The following is a 10,358-nucleotide window of genomic DNA, read 5'->3' on the forward strand; positions in this document are numbered from 1 at the left end:
CTCCTCTCTGGTGCTCGGTTGCCATGAGTTGCATCACTTCCTGTCTTGCGGGGCCGAGGTTTATGGTGCCTCCAGACACAGGCAGCATTATCGCTAATGACTGTTGCAGCTCCCTCCACGACACAAAGTGAATCAGGCCACAGCGCACCGTTCCCATGAATGGCACCTCCATAACTATTTACAGTAATTGTGACCTCTGTGGCTGGCCCAGCTCCTGACACTTGACCTCTGTCACACAGCTCCAGGATGCTCTGAAGTGTCCGCAGTGTCAGAAGCAGTTCAGGTCCAAAGCAGGTCTTAATTACCACAGCATGGCTGAGCACAGTGCCAAGGTAAGACACATATTTGTGTTTGTGTGCTTGATGTTAAAAGCAGGTCATGCCAGGTTAATGTGTTTTTTTGTTTGTTTTTTTTTATGAAAAATGTGGTATTAAAATCTAATCCTAAGAATCGGTTGTGTGTGTGTTTATTGGTGCTCCATGCTATTTTTTTACAATAGCATATACAATTTCAATGACATCATCATCTGGGCAGGTTTTACATTAGCCGGTGGATGCATCGCTGTACCACATTAAATAATGCAGCGGCTTGTAAAGAAAGTGTCATAAAAAATAAATGAACATATTCCAGGGCACTGCACTAGTGTGTGTGCGTGTATGTGTGTGTGCGGCGTGCTGCTAGAGATGAAGAGTACATGTGTGTGTTTGTGTGGCAGACTGACAGGACACAACGCCAGCCTGTGATTTACACCGCGGGAGCACTGTAGTTGGCCAGCTGTCACTAACTTGCCGCGCAGCAGCTACGTAACCGGTGTGGCGTTTTGGCCGAGTGTCGGGTTCTGTTGAGAGGAACCACATTTGCGTGACGCATGTTGTTTTCCCTGCTACTCTCGACGTGAATCAGTGTTTGGTTTTCTATCCTCTGTCCCGCAGTCCGCTGGGAGCGAGAGTCCAGTGAGGGATGAACAGGAGGAGAGGGAGAGACTGCGCCGGGTCCTCAGACAGATGGGCAAAATCAAGTGTCCCAGCGAGGTGTGCATTTCAACATCCTCCATCTGGCCACTCCATCTCCCGTCTCTCAGTCACTCAGCAGAATCACATGATGCTGATGCACAGGCTGCAGACTCCGCTACAGCGCATTTTTGATTGCTTTGTTAGTAATGTGGTGTTAGTAGTTGGCCAATTACATCACAGACCAAAACAAAAGACAAGCAGTTTCATTTGTATCATATTGTGCTTTGATAGGGGCGGCTTTACAATGTTTTACTATGGTTTAGTACTGATGTAGGGAATGGTTTGCTAATTCGTTACTTAGTTTTAATGCATTTCTAATAGCTAATTGCTAATATTGGTTTTCATTTCTTAGTATAGAGATAATTATGATGGTTATAAAGCCAGACTGTTAAAGACTGTATAAAGACGGACACTCCTCACTCTGTATGTCACTATGATTCAGGTGCTACTTATAATTTTTTTTGGTTCAAAATGAGCTAACATTTTAAGTTCTGGACCTTTTATTCCGTGGAAGCGTGCAGAACAGCTTAATATTGCATTCACCACCCAAAGGAAAAGCCGTTCTCCGATGGTGGGAAAGCATTACATGTTATTTCTGTCACTCCCTCCCTCCCTCTCTTTCTCTTTCTTTCCTGACAACCATCATGAGTCTGATTCTAATTAAAAAAGAAAGGGTCTGCACTGTTTTCCTTAAAATTCCGAATGCAATTTTAATTCCATTTCACTTCAAATCCCACAATTACTTGCATGGAAAACAAATTAATTTGTTTTAACAGAACATGACTACATAAAACTATGCAGGAGAGTGTGTGTGTATTTGAGTGTGTTTTTGTACAGAAAAACTAGGCTACATTGCTTTGCCATTTTGTCACAGACACTTATAGTCGCAGTTAGTCTGATTGGCCGGCTTGTCTTTCTAGTGAAACCCACACACCATGGTACACCAGATGGGCGAGCGGCAATAAATTACCCAGTTTCTGTACATTTTACATCCAAGTGATTAAGACACTTTAAGGATATGTGGAAGGCTGTTTTTACAGAAAAACAAACCGCCATTATGATCCTTCATCTTTTATCCTCACATTTCACTGTAAGCCAGCAAACCTGTGATTTCCACCATGATTCAGCTGAGCACACGACTGCTTTGTATGTTTATTACTCTGGACCCTTTCAGTGTGTGTCGGGGTGGATTTACACACTAAGCCTCTGCACGTTATTGGGCTGAAACCTCTTAGGTAGATTATTTTATTAAAGACATTTTATTTTTGTTGTTTGCTCAGTTGGTTGATTGCTTGGTTGATCATTGCTCAATAAAGCTGAGGTGTCAATGAAGGCCACAGCTCATATGTTGGGTCAGTAATACCATGTATTAATTTTTCATGTGCTGTGATGAAGCAGATTTTCACTATGAGATAGTATTATGCTTGGAAAAAAGGTTAAACAGGAATCAGTATCTGTACCATACATATATACATGTATACAAGAAATTGATCATTCATGATCACAACTTTTGCCAAGTTAGTTGTTCTTGTGTAATTAGTGTAAACATTTCAATTGAATGTGTAAAAGTGCTGTATTGACCCAAATATAAGACAAAAAGTGAAAACTGATTGACCGCACTAAACTGTATTTTGTGTAACAAGCATTTTAAGTGAGCCACCAGTATTTGCATTTAGAAAAACAATATTTATTTACACATTTTTTCACTTTTTATCTATCTGTCATTTAATTTAAGTGACACATTAATCAGATTCATTAGGTTTTTTAATGGCTGTTTCTCGAAATGAGTGTCAAGAAAGAGGTGTCATTAAATATTCATGGTTGCCTTATATTCAGGTCAACATGGTAATTCATGATGAAAAATCATTGTCCCAGCATATGTCCAATGCTTCCCCATTTGTTTCCACCACTCCAAATATGCCTACAGATCTCACATAAACAAATACAAACCTCCACCACTTGCCCATCCCACTAGGGGAGACCTCATCACAGTCATCCCAGAATACCCTGCTTTGAGCCTGCTTTGGATTTATGTTGTGAATGATGTGAATCTTTCGGTCTATTGGTGTCTAAATCAGAGGATCCTCTGTGCCTGACCTGTGGGCCACTGATTTAAACAATTGTGTTTTCCTACAGGGTTGCTCTGCCCATTTTGCAAGTCTAATGGGCTACCAGTACCACCAGAAGCGCTGTGGCAGGGATATGTCTGAGGACGAGAAGCCCCTGTTTCAGTGCCAGCACTGTGGGAAGACGTATCGCTCCAAAGCAGGCCGGGACTACCACGTGCGCTCGGAACACCCAGTAGCACCTAGCTCCATGAAAGGGGTCAGTAATAATAATAATAATTATTATTATTATAGCAAATGTTTTTGAACAATAATATTGTAGTGCTGAAGTACATTTGACAGCAAAATATGGGGACGTTATGGCCTAGCGCGTAAGGAAGTGGACCTGAAATCGGAAGGTTTCTGCCAAGACTCCTGTTTTCATTGGCCTACAGTTCGGGAGAGCATTTTGTCCTGAAACACCCACCCATGATCTACACCTCCAGCTGTCCTTTCTCCTGTGTGCTGACTCTGCTGTTTTTCATGGGTGCAGGGGAGCACAGAGGTGTCCAAACCCGCAGGAAGGCGAGAACAGCCGCTCCTCATGGAGAAACAGAAGGAGGACATGCAGAGGAAGCAGGCGGCAAGGGTGAAGGACAGGCCAGAGGAGCTGAGCGGAACAGCTACTGGCACGCCGGTTGCAGAATGCGTGCCGCCACCACTTCCAACAGCAGTGCCCCCCACAGCGAGCGAGGCGGTAGAGGACTTTGAGAGGACGCCCAGTGGGCGGGTGCGGCGACGCTCGGCTCAGGTGGCCGTCTTCCACCTGCAGGAGATCGCAGAGGATGAATTGGCCAAGGACTGGGGCACCAAACGACGCATCAAAGATGACCTTGTGCCTGATATCAAGAGGGTAAAGACCTGCATTCACACTCACTTACTATCCATAGCTGTTCACTTCCAAGCAGGGTCGTGGCTGCCATCTTGGGATATTGGAGACAGTGGCAGTATTTTTGATTTCACGTCTTGACCCACACAAACAGTTGTACATTTTAACATCTATTAATAGCTTTTATTTCAGTGCTGACTTGTATTGATTTTTTGCGGTAAGGATGGGCGAGGTGAACCACTATGTAAAGTATTTTCCAGCACATCCCCATGACTCTCGATGGGGTAAAGAGGTTGTGGCCAATACATGCAGGAAAATGAACCATTCTTTCACAATTAGAGTACAATGAGTCCTATCATTGTCATCTTGAAATATTTCATGAGGATGGAAAATTCCATTGGTGCTGTTTTAATTAAAACGTGTGGTCAATGAGTATATTAATTTTACAATTAACCCAGAGCTATCCCATGAAGCAACACCATTGGATGCTTGAACAGCAGTTCAAATTGTCCTTTTATTTACTTGATTCAGTCTAATAATTTGAGCCCTTCTTGGCATTCATTGAATCAGATCAGTGTATAGCATAGCAGTGTATTAATCTACATTAATATCTACAGCTCTCTCATTGAACACATTTTTGATTTCCTCCAGGATTTAATGTTAAGCTTTTGTGATTGCTGCAATCTAACTGCCTGAATTTGCTGCAACTTTTTAGGGAAAAGTTGTAACAAAATTGTGTTTTTTCTGGTGATAAGTAAGACTCAATCAGGGTGATTTGCCTCACGCATGTGTGCAACTCTCCGTCAATTGACAACTTTTTTTTGTGTTCCACAACATTGCATGCGGTACAAAATAGTGTAACAGGAAGTGCGAGAGTGATGTTTGCATCAGCCAATTGGCATACAGTGGCCGTCTAGTATAAATAGTTCCTGAGAAGCGGATGTGAGAGTCTGTTTTTTATGTCGCCGGCCCTGAAATCAAACTTCAGATTCAGATGTTGGAGGTAGACCATCCAAGTTCTGCACTATGCTATTTGCCAGTAAAAACTAAGTTGAACTGTATTCCTGTTGTGTGGTCCCTTTCCACGCGCCCTTACGACCACCCGGTAAGCCCAGTGAATATAGGCCTAGCCGCAGCAGCCATTATGAGCAAAAGGAACACGCAAAGGGTGCATGATCCTCGGAATGAGCAGCATTCCTGTTGCACATGTCTGCATGTACGGTAACACGAAAGAAAAACGCAAAATGTAGGAAGCTCTGCGATAGGTCAAAAAAGATGCTGAGATTCAAGTGCAAAACTCTAAATAATTTATGCTGGTTGGCTGAATTTGCGTTGATTGTTGGAATCGTTACATTGCAAATTTCTGGAAGGACTGATATTTGAGGATTACACTGAGGATTTTTCAAGTTTTCCAGCTTTTGCTTTTGCCCATTTGCTGGCTTACGAAAGGGGACATTTCAAGTGCTGCAGGATTTTAAACATTGACGATGTAGTGTTACTAATAGTAACCTTTGTTACTGTGATCTCAGCTCTCCGCAGTACAGTTGATTCCTCACCGTTCACTGATCATTGACACTCCACAAGGCGAGATCTTCCATGGCCCCAGTCCAATTTCTAATAATTGTGTCAACCTTTGTTTCCTTCTCACCAAGCCATTTTGCTTAATGTCCTGTAGCCTGTCTTCTAGTCTTGTGCAGGTTTATAATTTTGTCCTTGGTGTCCTTAGACAGCTCTTTGGTCTTGCCCATTGTGGGTGAGGGTCCAATTATTACAGGTAATGAGTGGAGGACAGGAGGTCTTCTTAAAGACCAACTAACAGGTCTGTGAGAGCCAGAAGTCATGCTGGTTGGTATAAACTGGTTGGTACTTACACGTTTCTATTAAGATTTTAAATAAGCCAGGCTTTTACAATACATGTTCTCTATATAGAGCAGTACTTGGTGGCTTAGCGGGTGAGGAAGCGGACCTGTAATTGGAAGGTTGCAGGTTCAAATCCTGAACAGAGCAAGGCACCGTCCCCACACACTGCTCCCTGGGCGCCTTTCATTGCTGCCCACTGCTCACTAAGGTGATGGGTGCTGTACTGCAGTGTTTCACAATGACTTCACAATTCACAATGAATCACTTCACTTTCACACCCAAGCAGCTTGTATCTGTCCTGTTTTTGTCCCAACAGCTCAATTATACTCGCCCCGGTCTTCCCAAATTCAGCCCTAGAATGCTGGAGACCTGGAAGAATGAGGTCAAGGAGAAGGGCTTCATCTGTTGTTCTAATGGAGTAAGTTGGCGACATTATTCCACTGGGAAATTCTGTCTTTGTTTACCCCTTGCTCTAATTTGCTGGTTAATTATATCTCTTTCTGTCTCTCCCGGTAGAATTGTGAAGCTGTTTATTCCAGTGTGTCTGGACTCAAAGCCCATTTGGCCAACTGCAATAAGGTGCAATAAGTGCTGTGCCGGTCTTCATTTGAGAATTTACTGTGGTTGAACTTTGACCCCTGGTCATTTTGTTGTGCAGGGCGATGGTGCTGTAGGAAAATACATGTGCTTGCTGTGTCAGAAGGAGTTCAGTTCAGAGAGTGGCGTGAAGTATCACATCAGCAAGACCCACTCTCAGGTCAGATTTTTAGCATAATTTAAACTTGTATTGTTTAATTTATTAACTCACGTTGTTGAATGTTTATACACATACGCACATTGGATATTATATTTTGTATGTATAAATTTGGATGTCCTGGCACAAGGCAGGACAATTTAAAAGTTATTTAAGAACACATTTGAGGGTTGTTTTATTGGTGTTGCTGACATTATTCTTTTTTTAATCTGAAACATTGATCACACACAGAACTGGTTCCGCACTGCCAGCCACATGGTGCCCAGTAGCAAGAGGAAAGAGTCAGAAAGCAATGGCATAAAGTACGATGTCAAAAATGGAGCGACAGGGAAGAAGAGGGGCCGAAAACCCAAGGAGCGCCCACAAGAGGCGGAGCCTGTCTTGTCAAAGACTCCAAGCACGAATCCGGTGTCTGTCCAGGTTCCTCCACCAGCCCAATCTTCGGCTACAGTTCCCCCGCCCAGCGCAGCACAGTCCCCCAATGCAACACCCACACCGGCCTACACATCTGGCACAGCTGGCAGGGGGGATCTGATCCAAAGCAGAGACATGCAGCCCACAGTAAGGAAGAGGGGCAAGCCCAAGAAGTTGCCGTCCAATGAATAACGACTAAGGCAGGATGCTCCAAAAAAACACGGCAGTAGTTACAGTGCAAACAAGCCCACAGTCTTGGAGAGAGCGAGGGATTGCACGGAAGATGGAGCTCGAAAAAAGTAATGAGAGACAAAAACAGACACAACCTAAATGAGTTGTTTGAGCGTTTGATTTCATACTGATCTTGTGTTTTTTAACCTTATATATACAGTATATGTGTTTGCTGGTATACTGATACACAATAATATTTAGTTTTCCTTTTCATTTTTAGACCTAATTTTAATGATTAAGCTATTCACAAAATGGGAAAATCGTAATCAAAAACTGAGATCCGACTTTATATATAAATATAAGAATAGCTTGGAACAAACGTATCATTTCAATTTTGTGTAGCAAAGTCCATGTCCGTAGTTTCATGCTGTGTTTGAGAGTTTTTTTTTTGGAAAGGATATAAAAAGTTATTCAATTAGCATGGTGAGCTAGTGGTTTATCACAAATATGCTGTACTGTCTATATATACAATATCTATATCTATACATACATATACTCTAAGCAATGACTTTGTCCACAACCTTCAGCAAAAGTTAGGTTAACTCAGTCCTTCTGCTTGTCACATTTGGTTTGTTGCGCTCTCGATGGTGTGCGGTTTGTTTCGGGGTAGCTAACGGAGCAGTCTGCTAAAGTGCAATAGTGGGTTTGCTTTCGTGGGTTTGTTTTAGTTTTTCGGTCCCTCTTTTGCTTTCTTTGAGTCATAAAAGAAGACACTTTTAGCCTTATGCAGCTGTGTCCTTCTGTCCTTTGGCGGCTGGGCAAGAAACACTCCTTCGGTTTTATGTTTTTTCCACAAGATTACTTTTTTTCATTAAAATGCTAACTGGGTACACCAATGGTAAAACATTTTTTACTGATACAGCAGAAAAATTTGCATCTGTGATGCTAACTGGAGACATCATTTTTATTCAATGAGAGTAACGTAACCTTGGGAAAAGATACTCCGAATCGGGCAGATCACGTGACTACAATGAAATGAGCGTTGTTGGTTTTTTTCCTACCTGAAAAATGAATTATGGACCTAAGCAGTGCTCTGTAGGTGTACTACGCTGCAGCATTGCACACTGACTGCACATTAGACCTCAGTGATGGTATGCAATAGTAGGAAGAGTTTTTGTTGTTGTTACCGTGGCGCCAGGGTGAAGCATGAAAGCACAAAGACAATGATGCCCGCTGACTCTAACATGGAACTGGAGAAGCTCAGCTTCTTTGAGCAAACAATGATAAATAAGTAAAAATTAAAAAAAAAAACACTCGTCTTGCACTTTAACCCCCAAGCCCCCCTTTATCTTTTCTCTCTTGCACTTCACAGGCACTGTTAATCTGTCACCACCCCAGCCGGAACCCTCGGCCGGGTAGCGCAGCCCACAGATCACATGAGCACCACACCGAACAGGGGAAGAATTACGAGTCATGCAGAGGGTCCTCAGTGCCCCGAATCTAATCCCAAACAAAGCCGCTTCCTCTTATTCTGACTTAAAATGTTAAGCCATAAAATGGGACAGTTTTGAGGCTGCATGACTTTCTGTTGCAAAACCTCGGTTTGCTATCGACTGTTGAGATTAGAAAAAAAGTAAAAAAAAATAAATATGAAGAAAAAAAAGAACTAGTATTTATTTCCAGACAATGGAATACTTTAATTGAAGTACTTGAAACCATAAACAAATAATCACAGGTCATTCTTAGAAAATAAATTCTAAACATTATTTAATCTATATTTATATCTATTAAGAAAAAAAAAAGAATAATAATAAATAATCAGCTTGGTCAGAGTGCCAGAGGAAGATTTATTTTATGAGCTTTTGTAAATATGATTTCATAGCAATCTAATAGTACTTGGAGTGTATTTGAATGGTTTGTGTTTGTGAAATGTTACGGTTTGGCAAATAAAGGTGCTTCAGTAACTGTTCTACCTTATGGACTGTTAAATAGGGTATCCACAAGCAGTCCACCATCTCTTGAATTCTTCACAATCATAATCATGTCACATTTCCTGGCCTGAGAATAATTTTTAAGACAGTTTGAACATTGGTTTTACATTGGAATGACCCCTTTTGCCATCTTTAACTTATTATCCTGACAAAATATTTATGAGGTGTTTTTTGGTTTGGGTCTGGGTTGAGAGGGTCGGTCTTTGTGTGCGTAACCTTGACTTTTTGCCTGTTTCTTCAGACAGGCCTCTGTGTTCTCTGGTTTGAAAGCCAGCATCCAGTTTTCGGTAGCTAATCCATGCCTTTGTGACACCTGTTCGAATGTACTTTTCATGGTTTTGATATTTTCCCATAGATTTCTTTGTTTTTTTTTTATTTTCCCTTGATGTCTATCTGTTGTCTTTATGGAGGGAATATTTAGTCTTGGCTTCAATAATCTGTCTTCCTAAGTGAGTCTTACACATATGCAGAGGTTTGAGCTATAGAATGATTTTTTTTTTTTGCAAATTACAGCAATACGGCATATTATGACTGATTTCTTTGCAGTATGTGGTTCCAAATATTGAAATTTGTTTTCCAAATTGATCAACTTTCATATGCTTGTTTGCGTCTCACTTTGTAACATGCTGATGTTCTAACAAGTTGAAGGAAACACATTTAAAAATATAAAAATATATTTCATTCATGTTCTTTTATAAATTAGTTCTTGCACAGCAGAGAATGAGTGTGTGCTAGTGTGTGTGTTTGTATTAGTGCACTTACAGTACTATCCCATAAAATAGGCTTGAAACTGAGTGTTTTTGGAGACTTTTGGTGACCTGGATTGTGTGGTGTGGTTTTGTACCTTCTTTTACTTTTTTGTTTGTATTTCTGTTACAGGTTTGCCCCACTAACAATAAATGCATAAAATAAGCTAAAATGCAAGCCCATATTAATAAATAATGAGTAAAAATGTTGACACCATGTTAAGCAACATAGCCAGTTAAATGTGACCTGGCAGAGGAGTTTTACTATTTGAATTTTTCTTACAGTAATATCTGTGGTTTTAATTTAGATATTACTAAATTAAATTTAATTAATCTGTTACAACTGTTCTTTTTTCTCTCCAAAAATGTTGTATTAATTGTGCATTACTACCCTTCAACTAATAAAATGATGTTGACTTAAGCTATTTGTATTTTGTGTGCTTATTATTAAATATATGTAAATTAGGCTCTCGGA

General features: G+C 41.1%; 1 protein-coding gene across 6 annotated transcripts in view; it reads left to right on the forward strand.

Annotated features, from left to right (window-relative positions):
- The window catches only part of znf512b (zinc finger protein 512B), a 38,402-nt gene extending 28,094 nt beyond the window's left edge, over positions 1-10,308 (forward strand). For all 6 annotated transcript variants that reach the window (XM_028993243.1, XM_028993242.1, XM_028993238.1 and 3 more), the window contains 8 exons: positions 240-332; positions 933-1,031; positions 3,150-3,338; positions 3,612-3,971; positions 6,124-6,225; positions 6,324-6,386; positions 6,466-6,564; positions 6,793-10,308. In XM_028993243.1, the coding sequence (XP_028849076.1) occupies positions 240-332; positions 933-1,031; positions 3,150-3,338; positions 3,612-3,971; positions 6,124-6,225; positions 6,324-6,386; positions 6,466-6,564; positions 6,793-7,167 (1,380 nt within the window). In that variant the 3' untranslated portion in view covers positions 7,168-10,308. The remainder of the gene's footprint in view (positions 1-239; positions 333-932; positions 1,032-3,149; positions 3,339-3,611; positions 3,972-6,123; positions 6,226-6,323; positions 6,387-6,465; positions 6,565-6,792) is intronic.
- Positions 10,309-10,358: the final 50 nt, after the last annotated feature.

Source organism: Denticeps clupeoides, chromosome 10 (genome assembly GCF_900700375.1).
Source record: "Denticeps clupeoides chromosome 10, fDenClu1.1, whole genome shotgun sequence".
NCBI lineage: Eukaryota > Metazoa > Chordata > Actinopteri > Clupeiformes > Denticipitidae > Denticeps > Denticeps clupeoides.